Raw genomic sequence first — 19,775 nt, forward strand, 5'->3', positions numbered from 1 at the left:
CCTTCATCCCACAGGCACTGCATGCACTGTATTAGTGTGGACGCTCAGTCATTGAATATATTCAAGTTAAAAGATATGAAAATTTTGGATACTAAGGGAATAGAGGGAAATGGGGATAGATTAGGGAAATGTATAAAAAATTGACTATGATCTTATTGAATGGTCTTCATCTGCTCCTATTTCTTATGTTAAGTTTTTATCGATCAAACATCTGTACATTCCCTTGTCCTTGAACTGCATTGAGGTGAAGAGTAGTGACCAATCTAAAAACCATAGCGTTGTGACGCTTTCCGATATTTAGATGATAGACTCGGTCAGGTGGAAAGCGGAATGTTGCTTTATTTTAAGAAGGAGGCCATTCAGCCCATTGGGTCTTCTCTGGCTCTCCAAAAGAGCACCTCACCCACCCCACCCCAACCTGTGCATTTACCATAGCCACGCCACCAAACCTGCATATCTCTGAACTGTGGGAGGAAACTGAAGCACTTGGAGGAAACCCAGGCAGACACGGGGAGAATGTACAAACTCTTACGCAAGCAGTTGCCCAAGGCCAGAATCGAACCTGTATCCCTGGTGCTGTGAGGCAGCAGTTCTAACACTCTGCCACCTACCACCTTGTGGTCAAGCGATAACATGTTAGGAGAAAGAGTGGTATGGTGGCACAGTGGTTAGCACTGCTGCCTCACAGCACCAAGGACCAGCTTTGATTCTTGGCTTGGGCCACTGTCTGTGTGAAGTTTGCACTTTCACCCCATGTCTGCGTGAGTTTCCTCCCATAGTCTGAAGATGTGTGGGTTAGTTGGATTGGCCATGCTAAATTGCCCCTTAGTGTCAAGGGACTAGCTAGGATAAATGCATGGAGTTATGGGGATAGGGCGTGGCTGGGACTGTGGTCGATGCATACTCAATGGGCCGAATGGCCTCCTTCTGCACTATAGGATTCTATAATTTGGTTACCATGATGTGAAGATGCTGGCATTGGACTGGGGTGGGCACTGTAAGAGGTCTCACAACACCAAGTTAAAGTCCAACAGGTTTATTTGGAATCATGAGCTTTCAGAGCACTGCCCCTTCATCAATTGAGTGAGAGTTGGGTTTGCAAACAGGACAGAAAGAGACACAGATTCAATTACAAGGTAATGGTTGGAATATGAGTCTTAACAGGTAATCGAGTCTTTACAGGTACAGACAATGCGAGTGGAGAGAGTGTTAAATACAGGTTAAAGAAGTGTGAATTGCCTCAACCCAGGACAGTTAGTAAAACCACACTGACCTCCTCAGAAGACAAACACAGGATACAGCGACAGAGTACCCTTCGTCGTCCAGTACTTCCCCAGAGCGGAGAAGCTACAACATTTTCTTTGGTGCCTTCAACGTGTCACCAAGGCCACCCCCACATTCCCACTACTTGCTTTCAAACAACCACGCAACCTCAAAGAGCCCATCGTAGACAGCAAATTACCCAGCCTTCAGGAGAACAGTGACCATGTTGCCACACAACTCTGCCACAGCTACCTCTGCAAGACATGCCGGATCATCGACACAGATCCTATCATCTCACGTGAGAACATCATTCACTAGGTACACGGTACATACTCTGGCAACTTGGCCAACGTCGTCTACCTGATATGCTGCAGTAAAGGGCGAGACCATGCAGACACTACGACAACGGATGAATGAACATCGCTCGACAATCACCAGGCAGGAGTGTTCCCTTCCTGTTGGGAAACACTTCAGTCAAGGCATTCAGCCTCTGGTCTTCGGGTAAGCATTCTCTAAGGCAGCCTTCAAGACACACGACAGCGCAGAGTTGCTGAGCAGAGACTGATAGCCAAGTTCCGCACACGTGAGGACGACCTCAACCGGGATCTTGGTTCATGTCACACTATCTGTAACCCCCACCGCTTGCCTGGGCTTGCAAAATCTCACTAACTGCCCTGGCTTGGGACAATTCATACCTCTTTAACCTGCCTTAACCCTCTCTCCACTCACATTGTCTGTACCTGTTAAGACTCGCATTCCATCCATTATCTTGTAATTGAGTTTGTGTCTCTATAGGCCCTGTTTGTGAACCCAACTCTCCACTCACCTGATGAAGGAGCAGCGCTCCAAAAGCTCGTGCTACCAAATAAACCTGTTGGACTTTAACCTGATGTTGTGAGACTACTTACTATGATTTGGTTATGCAATGAAGACTGAACTAAGGACCTGGGGCTGTTACAAAGCAGAAAATATTTGCCCTCTCAACAACTTTGAAACGGTAGTTCCTGAGAGCCTGTTCGCTCTGCAGCGTCTAATTCAGGAAACGTAGTCTCAGCCATTTGGAATGTAAACGAAGGAAAATGTCTTCATCCAAACGGTCGTGATGATTTGGAATTCTCTACCCGAGAGCTGCGGATCCTCATCATCCTTCTGTAACATCAAGACAGAGATTGACTGATTTGTGGACAGTAAGTGAAAAGAGGATAGTAAAGTAGATTTCAGCCATTACCTTAGCAAATGGCTGTGGAACCAGATATCCCACTTGGGCCCCTATAATGTTCTTCCACCAAGATGTGTTGTTTCTCGCACGCTATACAGACAAAACGTACCATTTATAGAGAAGGAGAAGAGAGAGTGCAGAATGTAGTGTTATAGTCATAGCTCGGGTGTGGAGAAAGATTAACTTGAGAAAGTCATTGAAACAGTTAGTTTAATGTTCAGCAACTCCTCTTGTTTACGAACCCCATTTTAATCATGGGGTATCACCCAGTGTTGATCGGGACATTCGAAGCCAATTATACCATCCTGAGTGCCAGCCACTCGTGGCCTTTAGGACTCAGTACCATGCCTTGATCACACATTTCCCTGCTGTGCTGTTCTGAGTGGGGGAATGGCGATGGGTTTATCTTGGTGGGCAGATGTTTAATAAACCAGCCCATGTGCTAATCGAATCAAACTACCGTCAACATGATTCTTTCTCCAAACGCAACTTCCTTTAATGAATATTTGAATTAATTTGTGTTGTAATATCCCAGGAGGCTGCAGAAAACCATGCTGAATTGCAAAGCTTAAACACTGTTGTCTGTTGCCTTTATGGTTTGCTTCTTAGAAACTGAATTTAGAACCTCAACCTTTATCAATGCAGAAAAAAGCAGCTATTTTCTGATGAACGCACACTTGATTTGGAGACTTGGCTTTAACTCTTGGTCTGCATTGCTTTAGATCATGCATTCCACTTGTTACCCTGCCACTTCTCTTAAAGACTCTAATTTATGGTATGTGATTCCTCAGTTGCTAGCATCCCCGCTCTCAATCGTCACACAAGAGACCAAACAGTGAGATTTAAATAGCTGCTCAGCAATAACAGGATGTCGTATTCCTGTCCCTGTCTTGACATTCAGACTCTCTTGACCGTGAGTGTGGTGTACCCTTAGCAGCAACAAGTCCCAGGCTGATCACTACTTTCTGTGAGTGGCATGGTGGCACAGTGGTTAGCATTGCAGCCTCACAGCACCAGGGAGCTGGGTTCGATTCCGGGCTTGGATGACTGTCTGTGCAGAGTTTGCACATTCTCCCCGTGTGTGCGTGGGTTTCCTCTGGGTGCTCCGGATTCCTTCCTCTGAAAGAAGTGCTGGTTAGGCGCATTAGCCATACTAAATTCTTCCTCAGTGTGCCTGAACTGTGTGGCAACTGGGGGATTTTCACAGTAACTTCATTGCAGTGTGAATGTAAGCCTACTTGTGACACTGATAAATAAACTTTTTTTTTCTTTGGGAGGGAACATTGAGACCCATAAGTCAGATTAGGGAACAAACCTATTACCGTTGTGTGTGTTTGTGAATGCCTGTGTGTTAGCTGTAATACCAAAAGGGCTTAGTTCTACGTTGTAAAAGATTCTGTCTTCCCAACTAAAGGGTACTGATGACCACAAAAATACAGGCTAACTCTCCCTGTGCAGTACTGAGGGAGTTCTGCACTGTTGAAGGAGCCATCTTTTGGATGGGTTTTTGATAAGAGAGGGGATTAAGGGTTATGGGGAGAGGGCGGGAATGTGGAACTGAGCCAAGACAGATCAGCCATGATCTTATTGAATGGCGGGGCAGGCTCGAAGGGCTAGTTGGCCTACTCCTGCTCCTATTTCTTATGTTCTTATGTTCTTATGTTCTTATATTAAACTGAGAACCCCTCTCGGGTGGATGTAAGATATCCCCACACCACTAATTCAAAGAGCAGATGAATTTTCCCCGGAGTCCTGGGAATATTTATCACTCGATCAGTATTTTTTGAAAAGCAGCTTAAGTGTCCATGGCTGCCTGTGGGAGCTTGTGTATAGATTGGCTCTTGTGTTTCCTATGTCATATGCGGTGACTAAACTCAGCACTTAATTGGCTGTGAGGGGCTTAGGGACATCATAACGTTCTGAAAGGTGCTATTTAAACGTAAGAACTTTTCTTTTTCAACATAGTGGATTTTGATAAGGAATTGCTACAACTATGGAAGAATCATGGAATGATTTTTTGATTTATTATTGTCACATGTATTAGTATACAGTGAAAAGTATTGTTTCTTGTGCACTATTCAGACAAAGCATGCTGTTCAGAGAGAAAGAAAGGAGGGAGTGCAGAATGTAGTGTTCATAGAGGTTTACAGCATGGAAGCAGGCCCTTCGGCCCGACTTGTCCACCAATTTGGTTTCTGTGCTGCCACTATTCCTTTCATTCCATGTGCTGAGAAGCCTGTTATGTGGCACTTTATCAAATGCCTTTTGCAAGCCCATGAGCATTACATCAATCTTGAGAGGGGTCAGGGTAGTAATGAGAAGTAGTGATGAGGGGCTGTTTGGCCCCTCGAGTCCACTCTGCTGCTCAATGCTGCAATAATATTTTAATTTTATTTTAAGCCTGACAGAAATGAAGAAGTCAGTATTTAATCTTTCCACAGTTTCGTCCCTCCAATTGCCTCCAGCCCTACAACGCACTGCAACATCTGTACTCCTCCAATTTTGGTCTCTGCATATCCTCGCTTTCCTTTGCCCCACCACTGTTGGCCCCACATTGACTTGGCAGAGCCCTGAGTTCTGCCATTCCCTCCTTAAACCGCTCGCGCTCTCAAGATGCTTCTTTAGCTCGATCTCTTTGATCAAATTGTCTGAATATCTTCAGATGTAGCTCAGTGTCAACCTTAATTTGCCAATGCTCCAGCACTGCATCTTGGGATGTTTGGCTATGTAAGTACAAGTTGTTGTTGGAAACTCACTTGTGTGCCAGTGTTTCACATCTTTTCTAATGAGTTATCTTCTCACCTCCCGTTTCTGAAACAGAGTTCGATTCTGGGATGTCTTCCTGCTCGTCCCCAATGTGCTTTTCTTTGGGTTCCTGCTCTGGAAGCTTCCATCAGCGAGAGCAAAGATTCGGGCTACATCTAGTCCCATCTTCACTACATTCTATATACTGGTAAGTTTTCAAGCAGTGCATTAGTAAACCGGTGTGATGTACAAAATAACCACAAGATATCCTGGCAATCGGAATCGAGTCAGAAACACTTGAGCTGCTGCATAGATTGCTTCAGGTTCATAAGATATAGGGGTAGAATTAGGCCATTCGGCCCATCGAGGCCACTCCGCCATTCGATCATGGCTGATATGCACTACATCACCATCTCCCCTAAAGATAGTTAAGGGCTAGGATCCCTTTCTTATTAGCTGAGGCATACAATATCAGAGCAGGGGGGGATATGATGGAGCTACATAAAATGTGGGTTAGGCTGCAACTAGAGCACTGTGTGCAGTTCTATAGGAAGGGTGTGATTGCACTGGAGGGGGTGCAGAGGAGATTCACCAGGATGTTGCCTGGGCTGGAGTGTTTCAGCTATGGAGAGAGGCTGGTTAGAGGAGGGACGCCTGAGAGGGGACCTGATTAAGGCATACAAAATTATGGGGGAACATAGGTTAGATCGGAAGAAACCTTTCCCATGAGTAGACAGCTATTAACAGGGCAGCTTAGATTTAAGGTTGGGCAGGGGATTGAGGGGATTTGAGGACAAGCTTTTTCGCCCAGAAGGTGGTGGGAATCTGGAACCTGAAAGCATGGTAGAGATGGGAACCCTCAACATTTAAGAAGCACTTAGAGGAGCACTTGAAAAGCCACAGCGTACAAATGCTGTTGACAAAGTGCAGGAAAATGGGATTAGAATAAGTAGGTGTTTTGCCAGTTGACATGATAGGCTTGAGGGTCTCTTTCTGTGCTGTAAAACTCAGACTCTGACACTCCAAACCATCCCGACTCAGAAATATATCGGCTGTTCCTTCACTGAGTCGAAAACCTGGAACTCCCACTCCAACAGCACCTTGGATGTACCTACCCCACATGGACTACAGCGGGTTCAAGAAGGCGGCTCACCCACCACCTTCTCGAGGACCATGCGGGATGTTGACCTTGCTGGTGATGTCCACACTCGATATAAGAAAAAAAATGAATGTTTGTGATTCATGGACAGGGGCCTTAAATAGGATAATAAAAAAAAAGAGATGGATGTGTCCAGAGGATGTGTAAATGGTAGCAGCAGAGATTGTGGACTGTAATAATGGAACAGCAGATTGATCTACGGTGGTTGGGAACTGAAGACTGTCAAATATAAAAAGAAGTGATGCTTATGCTGTATTGCAACCATGTGGGAGGCCAAAAAGAGAGAGGTTAGATCTGGATGTGGAACTGAAGAGGCAAGTGGCTGGAAACTTGTGGGAACAGATGGTTCTGAGAGTGCCTTGGAGCACACACTTCACAAGAGAGCCGTATAAATAGGACAGTGACTGCTGCAGCTGCATTGCAGTGTAATTATTGAGTAAAATGGGTCTATAATCTTCGGTGTTTAGAAGAATGATGTGGGATCTCAGTGAAATGTACGAGATTTGGAGGGGGCTCGACTTGGTGGGGGGGGGGGCCGATACTGAGAAGTTGCTCCCTCTGGTCGCAGAGTCTGGAACTAGGCTCAGTCTCAGGGTAAAGGACTGAGCTCAGGGGAAATTTCTTCACTCAGGGCTGTGAATATTTGGAATTCTGTATCCCAGACAGCCTTGTATTCAGTCAAGGCTGACGTTAATAAACTGCTAGGCACTAAGAGAATTCATGGGTATGGTAAATGATGAGGAAAAGGTGACGCACTGATTTGCACTGCTGCCTCACAGCACCAGGGGTCCCAGGTTCGATTCCCGGCTTGGGTCACCGTCTGTGCGGAGTTTGCACGTTCTCCCTGTGAGTGCGTGGGTTTCCTCCCACAATCCGTAGGATGTGCTGGTTAGGGTGCATTGGCCGTGCTAAATTCTCCCTCAGTGTACCCAAACAGGTGCCAGAATGTGGCGACTAGGGGATTTTCACAGTAACTTCATTGCACTGTTAATGACATTAGTAAATAAACTTAAATACTGTGGCTACTAGGATAAGCCACAGGCTAGGAATTCTACATTGAGTAACTCATCCCTTGACTCTCCAAAGCCTATCCAGTATCTAAAAGGCAGAAGTAAGGAGTGTGAGGAAATACTCTCCACTTGTCTGGGTAAGCACAGCTCCAGTAACACACAAAGCTTGACACCATCCAGGACAAAGCAGCCCTTGACAACACATTCACTACCTTCAATATCCGCTCCCTCCATTACTGACGCACAGAGTGCCACAAGGTGCACTGCAGGAACTCACCAAGGTTCGTTCGACAGCACCTTCCAAACCCGTGACATTAGCCACCTCAAAACAGAAGAGCAGAAGACACGTGGGAACACCACTAGCTGAAGTTCTCCTCCAGGTCACACACCATCCTGATTTGGAAATATACAGCTGCTCCTTCATTGTGACGGAGTCAAAATCCTGGAACTCCCTCCCTAACAGCACGGTAGCACAGTGGTTAGCACTGCTGCCTCACAGCGCCAGGTACCCTGGTTCAATTCCGGCCTCGGGTCACTGTCTGTGTGGAGGTTGCATGTTCTCCCTGCATCTGCGTGGTTTCCTCCCACAGTCCAAAAGACATGCTAGTTAGGCTGATTGGCCATGCTAACTTGATCCTAGTGTCGCTGGATTAGCGGGGTAAATATGTGTGTGGTTATAGGGATAGGACCAGGTGGGATTGTGGTCGGTGCAGACTCGATATCCGAATGGCCTCCTTCTGCACTGTAGGGATTTGATTCTGTGGGTGTACCTACCACAGGGACTGCAGCGGTTCGGAAAGTATCTCAGCACCCCTAACTAAATCGCAATTAGGGATGGACGATAAATACTGACCTACACAACCAAACCTACCACTAAATGAATCAGCAAATTGTTTTAAGAAGCCTCACTGTGCATGTGAAAGAGTTAACTGGGCATTCTGAGGAAATTCCATAAGCCTGTCTGGAATTTTCTATCGTCGTCAATCTGATTAGGTAAGAAGTGAGACATGTCTCACCAACGGGAGAATAAATAACATTGGGAAGTGAAGCAGTTCGTGAAGGAACAGCTGCTCGGCCCACCCTCTGGAGAAAAGTTCCCCAGCGTCAGAGATATTTGTGATGTTTTGAATGGGTGAGCACTACTGCCTCACAGCTCCAGGGACGTGAGTTCGATTCCCAGCTTGGGTCACTGTCTGTGCAGAGTTTGCACATTCTCCCCATGTCTGTGTGGGTTTTCTCCTACAGTCCGAAAGTCGTGCCGGTTAGGTGGATTGGCCGTGCTAAATTCTCTTTCAGTGTACCCGAACAAGTGCCAGAGCGTGGAGACTGGGGGGATTTTCACAGTAACTTGATTTGCGGTGTTGATGTAAGCCTACTTGTGACACTAATAAATAAACTTAAAAAAAATGAAAATTTTCACTGTGCAGAGGTTCAAAAAGACACCCCAGCACCACCATTGAGTGATCAACTTCGAAATATATTCACTATTGTTATTCAGGTGGATGTGACAAGGCAGCCATTTTATTTTTCAATATAAGTATCAACACATAGCAATATGGAAAATGACCAGTTAACCTGTTAATTTGAGTGTGGTTAACGAGAGAGGAGTCAAGAACAAACTCCCCTTCTGTTCTTCGATCAGAACCATAGAGTTTTCAGGGTCCACCTAAACAAGCTATTAAGTCTGCACTGACTCTCTGACAGAGTATCTTACCCAGGCCCTCTTCCCCACTCTCTATCCCTGTAACCCCACGCATTTACCATGGCTAATCCATTTAACCTACACATTAGGGGACCCTAAGGGTCAATTTAGCATGGCCAATCCGCCCAACTTGCACATCTGGGGTGGAAACCGGAGCAACCGGAGGAAGTCCACGCAAACACGGGGAGAAAGTGCAACCTCCACAAGGACAGTCACTCAAAATGAACTCGGGCCCTTGGTGCAGAGCTAACTGTGCCACCCAAAAGCCCCTTGGCTTATTGTCTTTCAACGCACCTCTGGCATTGCAGTGCACCTTCAGTACTGGGAGGGTCAGCTGGAATTATGAACTCAAATTGTACAGTTGAAGGGAGTTTTTGTGTTGTCTCACTGACTGTAGGAGAGCGGCATTTCCGATTACCTCATGGTACTGTTTGTTATCCGGAACTAGCCAGCCAGCAGAGCTGGAAAATTGACAGCATTTTCACTTCTCAAATCCATTGTCACCAAAACAGTTTTCAGGAGCAGGTTTGATTGTGAGTGACCTTCCAGTACCAGGAGAGATGAACACTTTGCAATGTAAAAACACCTGAAGTATTCATAAAGGTTATCGCTACGTAGAAGCATTTCCTTGAGGATTGGAGACCACCTGTGCAAATTTTTCATTCATCAAGTTCTTTCCCCAAATTTTTCTGTCGCACAAAGTTAGGGGAGTCTAAAACTAGAGGGCATAGGTTTAAGCTGAGTGTCCAGAGGGGCAATTTTTTCACATAGGGGGTGTGAGTGAAACAAGCTGAGGTGGGTACAATTTTGTCTTTTAAAAAGCATTTAGATTGCTACATGGATAAGGTGGATATAGAGGGAAGTGGGCCAAATGTGGGCAATTGGGACTATCTTAGTGGTTAAAAATAATGGGGTGGCATGGACAAGTTGGGCCAAAGTGCCTGTTTCTATGCTGTAGACCTCCCTGACTCTTTTTCCACAAGCATGATCTCCATTGATGACTCAGTAATGGTATATATTGAGATGTGGCGGAATGGTGGCTCAAAAACCATGCATGTAGCTCATGGTGGGGAAATGAGCTGGACTACAAATCCTTGGCTGCAGTCTTGGTGGGATTGTTGTCAGTGCAGGCTCAATGGGCTGTATGGCTTCTTTCTGCACTGCAGGGTTTCTATGATTCTGTGCTGACTTCATATCATAATCATAGAGTCCCTACAATGCAGAAGGAGGCCATTTGGCCCATTGGGACTGCACCAATGCTTCCCTTAACCCCATATATTTACTCCACTAACCTACACACCTTGGGACACTAAGGGGCAATTTAGCATGGCCACTCAACCTAACCTGCACATCTTTGGATGAACTTATGATGAACTTCTCCATTTTCCTGCTTGGTTCCATTCCTTTAATACCCTTTATCTGACAGAAATCTGCCAATATCAGTTTTTGAAATGATCAATTGTCTCCCAGCCTCACCAGCTTTTTGTGGCAGAGTGTTCCAGATTTCCACTGCTAAATGCGTGGTTCCTGACATTACTCTCTGAACCGCTTAGCTCAAATTTTTAAAGTGATGACCCCTTGTTCTGGATTCCCCACCATATCAGTTTCTTTAATCATCTTAAATACCTCAATCAGAACACCCCTTAATCTTTGGTACTCGAGGGAGTGCAAACCTAGTCTTTAAGAACTGGACCCAAAAAGTCATTTTGTGTGCAAACGCATGGGAGTGTTGCTTCCTGCAAGTTGCCCTCTGAGCTACACACCAGTGTGACTTACCCAGGCCCTTTTCCCATAACCCCACACGTTTTGGGACACTAAGGGTCAACTTACCATGGCCAATCCACCAAACAGAACATCTTTGGACTCACCTGGGTTCCTTAGACATCACCTTCCAAACCCACGACCACTACCATGGACAATTTTTTTGCTGATTTTTGATTTTATTATTGTCACACGTATTAGCATACAGTAAAAAGTATTGTATCTTGTGTGCTATACAGACAAAGCATATTGTTCGTAGTCAAGGAAGTGAGAATGCAGAATGTAGCTAGGTATAGAAAAAGATCAACTTAATGCAAGGTAGGTCCATTCAATTTAAATAAAGAAATACAGACTGCAGCAGTTCAAGAAGGCAGCTCACCACCACCTCTCTACGGTAAGCACAGTAAGAAGCCTCACAACACCAGGTTAAAGTCCAACCGGTTTACTTGGAATCATGAGCTTTCGGAACACTGCCCCTTCATCAGGTGAGTGGCAGGGAAGAAGCTGTTCTTGAGTCGGTTGGTATGTGATCTCAGATTTTTGTATCTTTTTCCCGACGGAAGAAGGTGGAAGAGAGAATGTCCGGGGTGCGTGGGGTTCTTAATTATGCCTCCTGCTTTGCTGAGGCAGCGGGAAGTGTAGACAGAGTCAACGGATGGGAGGCTGGTTTGCGTGATAGATTGGGCTACATTGATGACCTTTTGTAGTTCCTTGTGGTCTTGGGCAGAGCAGGAGCTCTTCCAAACTGTGATACAACCAGAAAGAATGCTTTCTATGGGGCATCTGTAAAAGTTGGTGAGTGTCGTAGCTGATATGCTGAATTTCTTTAATTTCCTGGAGGTTCCCCTCCAAGTCATTCCTTCACTGTCACTGAGTCACAATCCTGGAACTCCATTCCTAATACCACTGTGTCCGTCCGTCCGTCCCGTATGGACTGCAGCGGTTCAAGAAGGCTACTCACCACCACCTTCTCTACGGTAAGCACAGTAAGAAGTTTCACGACACCAGGTTGAAGTCTAACAGATTTACATGGAATCACGAACTTTTGGAGCCACTCACCTGATGAAAGGGCAGCGCTCTGAAAGCTCATGATTCCAAGTAAACCTGTTGGACTTTAACCTGGTGTTTTGAGGTTTCTTACTGTGCCCACCCCAGTCCAACACCAGCATCTCCACATCTTCTGTAGGGTAATTGGAGATGGGCAATAAATGCCAGCCCAGCCAGCGACACCCACATCGTGTGAAAGAATTACAGAGAAGTTAACTGGGTGATTTTTCTTTTGCAGGTCTTTGTCGTGGCGACTGTGGGCATCACTCGTGCTGTGGTTTCCATGACAGTCAGTGCGTCCACAGTAGCCATAGTAACGGACAAGGTAGGTGGGGGAGAAGCTTTTCTATTGCTTTCAATTCCTTTGTTAGATTTATATGTATAAAAGAAACTTAAAAGCATTTTTAGGGCTCCTTGTTGACTTGGGTCCTATGATCCTGGCACGCTGCTCCCAGACCAGGAGTCCTACTTTACTTGCTCAACATCCGGGGAACGTTACTCTGGACTGTCCAACTATGGTCAGGAAATTGGGATTTACTCTTCAGTCTGGAAAACAGAGTACCGAGGAGACATTTCTTTATTTAAATTGATTTGCTTTTGGTGAGCGTTGAAAAAGATTTACTTACGTTTTCGAGAGACTTCTTCTCTCCGATATTTCTCCGACATTACCAGAATGATAGGGATGGGATGGTTTGATCTTGGTTTTGGACAAAGCTCGGCACAACATCGAGGGCCGAAGGGCCTATATCGTGCTGTACTACTGTATGTTCGCCTCTTCCTCTGGAAACATTAAGGTCTCCATTAGGGTGTTGTTAAACAGGTGACACTTGCCCACCAGACCACCCACAATTGTCCTTTTACCCATACCTGCAGTGATGGGGAATGCTAGTTGGCTGTCTGGCCATGAAAGGCATCACAGCAGATCCTGTTTTTCCACCCACGTACTGGTGCTTTACTGGAAGACATCTCTGCCTGGCATTCGGAGCAGATGCCCTGGTCATAGAAACTTGGTGTGAGCTGGGATTGGGGTAGCAGAGTTTTGGAAGAACTTTCAGGAGAGCTTGGAACTAGTCCAGAGGTACCAAAGGCAGGGGTGAAAGTTGAGATGGAGGTAGAAGTCTGCAGCCTTGGTGATGGAGTGAATACAGTGTAGCAACAGAGCTTAGATTGCTGAAGCTCTGGAGATGGACGGAGATGATGGCCAATGAACAAATTTGTGGAAAACTTGGAAGCCGTAACACAGACTACAATTCACCTCATAGAATCCCTACATTGCAGAAGGAGGCCATTTGACCCATTTTGAGTCTACACCAACCACAATCCCACCCAGGCCCTATTCCTGCAACCCCTCACATTTACCCTGCTAATCCCTCTGACGCTAGGGTTAATTTAGCACGGCCAATCAACCCAACCCGCACAGCTTTGGAGTGTGGGAGAAAACCGGAGCACTCGGAGGAAACCCACGCAGACGCGAGGAGAATGTGAAATCTCCAAATGACAGTCACCTGAGGCCAGAATTGAACTCGGAAGCCTGGTGCGATGAGGCAGCAATGCTTGCCGCTGTGCCGCTTCATGCTTGCTTAATCTACCATGTCCCTCCTCTTCTGTCCAACACTTGAGGCCCTGGTTTGCAAAGTCGTTTGATTTATTATTGTCACATGTAGCAAACATACAGCGAAAAATATTGTTTCTTGCGCGCTATACAGACAAAGCATACCGTTCATTGAGAAGGAAACAAGAGTGCAGAATGTTACTGCTCTCTTCACCCAAGTGATGGCTCTTTGTGCATGAGTCTCAGTAAATAAAATCTGGAAATACTGGAGCCTGCGCAGCTTAGTTCATCTTTGAAAATGAGGAGTAAAGTATTCTGAGTAATTTTGCACAGTGAATGCCATCAGTAATTGATACATTTACTATTTCTCTTTTAGATTCTTTGGGAGATCTCGCGATTCTTTCTGTTGGCGACAGAGCTGAGTGTAATCATATTAGGCTTGGCCTTTGGTAAGTTGCTGAGTTTGTCTGTGCTTGATGTTGTTGGCTCCCAATTGAGCAACACCTCAATTTTTAAATACCCACCCTTTTTTAAATCCCTCGAGGGCCTCACCCCTCCCTACCTCTATCACCCTCACCCCTCCCTACCTCTATCACCCTCACAACCCTCCAAGATTGCTTTGGTCCTGTAGTTCCAAACTCTTGTCCAAGCTGGATTTCAATCACTTCAGCATTCTGCCTTGAATGAATTTAATGAGCCAGCCTCCCCTACTTTCTGGGGAAGTGGATTCCGTACTGCAACGATGCCCTGAAAGAAACAAAAATCTCCTAACCTCTGTCTTGAACTATGTTTCTTCGTTTTCGTCTTCCCCACAAGTGGAAACTTATCAAGGGTACCCTTGGGGTGGCACGGTAGCGTGGTGGTTAACGCTGCTGCCTCACAGAGCCAGGGATCCGGGTTTGATTCCTGGCTTGGGTCATCATCTGCGTGGAGTTTGCACATTCTCCCAGTGTCTGCATGGGTTTCCTCTGGGTGCTCTGGTTTTCTCCCACAGTCCAAAGTTGTGCAGGTTAGGTGGATTGGTCATGCTAAATTGCCCCTTAGTGTCAGGGGGACTAGCTAGGGTAAATGCATGGGGTTATCAGAGTAGAGCCTGGATGGTATTGTGATTGGTGCAGACTCGATGGGCTGAATGACTTCCGTCTGCACCGTAGGATTCTATGAAGATCCCTCAGGATCATATGTTTCAATAAGATCACCTCTCATTCTTCTTAACTCTAGAAGTTCAGGTCCAACCTTTCTTCACCTGATAAGCCCTTTACCCTCGGGATAAATCTTCTCTGAACGACTTTTCAAGCAGCTGTGCAATTTTTTTCAAATTAGGAGACCAAAATTGTGCTTAGCGTTACAGATGTGATCTCACCAAGGCCATGCCGTAAAACTTCCCACTTTTATATTCCATTCCCCTTGCAATAAACGCCAACATTCCATTTGCTTTCCTAATCATTCACTGTATCTGCATACTAACTTTATGATTTATTTACCGGGGCACCCAGATCCCTCTGTACCACCAAATTCTGCAATATTTTTCCATTTGAATAGCACACTGCCAAGATGGGCACTTTTACCCACGTTAGGCTCCATCTGTTGAATTTCTGTCCAGTCCATTCACTGAACCTCTCCATACCTCTTTGCAGCATCTCTACCTTCTCTTTAACAACTCACTTTCCTCTCTAACTTGATGTCACTGGGAAATTTAGCTGCCATGCACTCTTCTTCCAAGACATTGATGTAGATTTAAGGCTGAAGTAATGAGGAGTTCCTTCTTTTTGGTACATCAGTGTTTGGAATTCTCTGCCACAGGGAGCTGTGGAAGTTGGATCATAGAATATGTTCAAGGCTGAGTTGGGTAGATTTTTAATTGACAAGGGAGTTGAGGATTATGGCAGGAAGAAGATGGTGATAAGACCACATTAGTACATTCATAACCTTAATGGCAGAGCAAGCCAAATGGGCTGAATGGCCTACTTTTGCTCCTAATTCTTGTGGCTATTTTGTTGCTCATTGGTGGGACATGGGTGTCGTTGGCTAGGCCAACATTTATTGCCCATCCCCAGCTACCCTTGAGAAGGTGGTGGTGAGCTGCCTTCTTGAATTGCTGCAGTCCATGTGCTGTGGGTTGACCCATAATGCTGTTAGGGTTGTAATTCCAGGATTTTGACCCAACAACTACGAAGGAATGGTGATATATTTCCAAGTCCAGACAGTGAGTGGTTTGGAGGGGACCTTGCAGGTGGTGGTGTTCCCATTTACCTGCTGCCCTTGTCCTTCTAGATGGAAGTGGTCATGGGTTTGGAAAGTGCTGTCTAAGGATCTTTGGTGAATTACTGCAGTGCGTCTTGTAGACAGTACACACTGCTGCTACTGAGGGTCGGTTTTGGAGGCATTAAATGTTTGTAGTTCTTATGTAATAAATACACATTTTGCACTGATATTAATGTACATTTTTTCTCATTATTCCTGGGTTTAGGACACCTTGAAAGTAACTCTAGCATCAAGCGTGTATTGACCATAACTACAGTACTTGCTCTGGCCTACTCGATAACACAGGTCTGTCTGAATGCCCTTTCTTCTCAACAGTAATCCCTTATTTTTGCATTTTATCAGTTGATAACTCTCTTGCCTCTGAGGCAAGAGTCACTGGTTCAGGCCCCACTGCAGAGCTTTGAGCACACGATCCAGGCTGACTCTCCTGGTGCAGTGCTGAGGGAGAGCTGCGCTCTGAGTTATCATCCCCTGGATCAAATGCTAAAAATAAACAGCCACCCCTCTCCAGTTCCCACAGCTATTCGAACACGCGCTTGGGAGTTTGAGATGACCTTTATCTCTCAACCAACATCACATTGAACAAAAAAAAAGATTGGGTGGCACAGTGGTTAGCACTTCTGCCTCGTGGCGCCAGTGCTCCAGGTTCGATTCCTGGCTTGGGTCACTGTCTGTGTAGAGTCTGCATGTTCTCCCTGTGTCTGGGTGGGTTTCCTCCGGGTGCTCCGGTTTCCCCCCACAGTCCAAAGATGTGCTGGGTAGGTGGATTGGCCATGCTAATTTGCCCTTTGGTATCCCAAGGTGTGTAGATTAGCTGGATTGACTATGCTAAATTGCCCCTTAGTGTCTAAAGATGTGTGGTTAGAGGATTAATGGGGTAAAAGTGTGAGGTTACGGAGATAGGTTGGCGGTTTTGCAGAAGGTGCTCTGTCAGAGAGTCAGTGCAGACTTGATGGGCCAAGTGGCCTCCCTGTGCAATGTAAGGATTCTATGTAATCTGGTCATTACCATATTCCTATTTTTGAGACCTTGTTGCTTGGTTGCTGTATCTCCGACATTACGACCGTGACAGCACATAAAAAACTTGATTGGTTTTGGATGTCCTGAGATTGTGCAATGTGCTGTATAAATGCAAGCTCTTTATTTATTATCCAGTGAGAATCTAATGAGGCTAAAAAAATAATCCAGTCCGCCTCTTTAGGCTGAATCTAATTTTCTTGGATGATCTACTTTCAGTAACTGTTAATTGTGGATGTGTCTCTTCAAATCACGATTTAATTGGATGTTAATGTGCCTGCACATCTCACTTGCCTTTCATACTCTCCCTCACTGCACATGTCTTGTTCCTACATTTACCACAATGACTGCACTTCCAAATGCACCACTCTACTGAAATGGTGGTTGCACATTCTCTCATTCCCCTTCACTGTTTGTACAGTAACTCTTACATCCTCAGGATGCCCCCAGCGTATTTCAAAGGCAGCAAAGTACTTTAGAAATGGAATTGATGTTTGTCGAGTAGGGGAGAGAGTGGCGCAGTGGTATTGTCAATGGATTGGTAATCCAGAGACCCCCGTGCAATGCTCTGGGGACCTGGGTTCAAATCCCACCATGTCTCATGGTGTAATTTGATTTCAATACAACTTTGGAATTTAACAAAAATCTAGTGAAACCAAGTCAATTGTCATTTAAAAAAAACCCATCTGATTCACTAATGCCCTTACCAGGTCTGGCCTACAGCAGTGTGGTTGACTCTTAAATGCCTTCTGAAATGGCCTAGCTAGGTACTCGGTTCAAGGGCAGTTAGGAATGGGCAACAAACGTTGGCCCAGCCAGTGATACCTGCATCCCATGAACAAATAAAATATTCATAGTCAGATTCCATAAAGGTCAATGAGATGAAAAGTACAGAATGAGGGATAAACATTGGGCAGGAGCCCTGTGTAAGGCCCCTCTACAAGCAGGCAAACCTTCTTTCAATGCAGAGCTTGCACTCCAACAATCCCTGCCACCTCCCTATGCTCTCCCCACACTCTTTCCCTCAGGCTAGCTAATGCTTGGAGGCATTTCACATCAGATTGGCAAGGTGTAGACCTGGCATCATTGAAAGTTGCAAATTCTGTCCAATACTCTTGAGGCATGTCAACCTTGGGTGTGATTAGTGATGTCTTTTCCACACATGTGTAATAAAATGCTTTTCAGTGCATTGTGTGGGTACGGAGTGGGACGGGGACATGCAAAGGAAACCATTGTGTGTTTGATTCACACTTCTGATGCCTCTCTCTTTCAAGGGGACCTTGGAGATCTTATACCCTGATGCACATCTGTCTCCCGAGGACTTCAATGTTTATGGACATGGGGGCCGCCATTTCTGGCTTGTCAGCTCTTGTTTTTTCTTTGTGGTAAGAAACACCAAAACTCTTCAGTTTTAATATTTGCTACACTCTTTCTCCCTCCCAGTAGCTAAGTACAAATTGTCTCCTCTCCAACTCCAACGTGCTCTTTCCCACAACCTCATGTCCTGTGGAAGCCTCTTCACCTCTACCAGCCTCCACTGGCTCGAAGGGCCGAATGGCCTACTCCTGCTTCTCATTAAAACTTATGGCAAGCCGGTAGAATCAAGGGGAAGGGGAGCTCTGAAGTTTTACAGGTCCTATCACTGGAGACAACTCAGTTTTAAAAGCATTAACACTGGATAAAACCTGCTTCTGGTCCCCAAATCACTCTGAGATTGGCAGCTTTTGCTGTGAAGTAGGAAGCCATTTTTGCTTTTTTTTTTGCAACGCCCAATCTTGTGGAGAAAAAGAATGGAAGAAATCAATTCTCCAGGGAAAGAAAAGTTTTTATTCCCTTTTTCACCCAGTGTGGAATATATTTTTGGCTTTTAATTAACTGCCCTTCAATACTTAATTGGCCCATTATGCTGGTGTGAAGCCCAACGTAGCAGTTTGATTGCTCAGAGCAGCTCAGCATGGCTGCTTTCCAGGAATCTCTCCGGCACTGGGGGGTGTTGGAAGGATTTGCAAGTTGACACTCAGCCTGTTTGGCCGTGTCGTGACTTCGCCTTCCTTGACCGTCAAGAATGGAACTTGAACTTGAAACATCTGGCTCAGTGACAGGGATGCTGCCCCGGGCGTCACAAGGTCCTCCTATACCTGTATAAAAAAGAAAATCTATGAGTATTACATCAATGTCAGAAATACTCCATACAGTATAATCAAATGCACGTTAAATAACAAAAACAGGAAATGCTGGAAAATCTCAGCAGGTCTGACAGCATCTGTGGAGAGAGAATAAGAGTCAACGTTTTGAATCTGGATGACCCTTCATCAGAACTGAAGACAGAAAAAATAGGACCAGATTTATACTGAGAGTTGGGGGAAAAGAAACACAAAATGCTGGAAAATCTCAGCAGGTCTGGCAGCATCTGTGCAGAGAGAATAGAGCCAACGTTTTGAGTCCGGATTGAATCATCCAGATTTGAAACATTGGCTCTATTCTCTCTCCACAGACGCTGTCAGACCTGCTGAGATTTTCCAGCATTTTCTGTTTTTCTTTCAGATTCCAGCATCTGCAAGATTTTGCTTCCTTTTATACTGAGGGTGGAGGGGGGGGGGAGTTTGTGTAATTGACCAAGATGTCATCGGAAAAAAGTAAATGGTGGTGACGTGGCTAAGAAGGGTGCTGTTTGTGGCCATTAAGAGATTAGAATGTGTAAGGTGCGGAGTGTCAAAGGACAACTTGAGGCAGGTGGCATATGGCCCCTAGAGGGGTGGGTGGAAAGGAGAGGGGAATAAGATGGAAAACAAGATTGAGTTCAGCAACTTCAGAGCATGCACTCTGTCCTCCACCTCCACTCCATTTATTTCATTTCATTTCTTTTTATCTTACTAATCTTGTTGTATTACTTTATATTATTATTATATTTAATTTCTTTGTTTCATTTGTCCATTTTAAATGGCCTCCTCCTGCGCTGTAGGGATTCTATAACTTTTCAGTTATATTCATTTCAATTTGGAGATCATTTCTTGCCACCATTTCAGCTTTTTCAT

At 45.4% G+C, this 19,775-nt stretch overlaps 1 protein-coding gene across 5 annotated transcripts in view; it reads left to right on the forward strand.

The window, feature by feature from the left end:
• tpra1 (transmembrane protein, adipocyte asscociated 1) overlaps window positions 1-19,775 on the forward strand; it is an 80,639-nt gene that overhangs the window by 47,608 nt on the left and 13,256 nt on the right. For all 5 annotated transcript variants that reach the window (XM_080218651.1, XM_080218648.1, XM_080218647.1 and 2 more), the window contains exons 3-7: window positions 5,303-5,435; window positions 12,145-12,231; window positions 13,835-13,907; window positions 15,929-16,008; window positions 18,015-18,125. In XM_080218651.1, the coding sequence (XP_080074777.1) occupies window positions 5,303-5,435; window positions 12,145-12,231; window positions 13,835-13,907; window positions 15,929-16,008; window positions 18,015-18,125 (484 nt within the window). The remainder of the gene's footprint in view (window positions 1-5,302; window positions 5,436-12,144; window positions 12,232-13,834; window positions 13,908-15,928; window positions 16,009-18,014; window positions 18,126-19,775) is intronic.

The sequence above is a fragment of the Carcharhinus amblyrhynchos genome, chromosome 3 (genome assembly GCF_965287045.1).
Source record: "Carcharhinus amblyrhynchos chromosome 3, sCarAmb.v2.hapA, whole genome shotgun sequence".
NCBI lineage: Eukaryota > Metazoa > Chordata > Chondrichthyes > Carcharhiniformes > Carcharhinidae > Carcharhinus > Carcharhinus amblyrhynchos.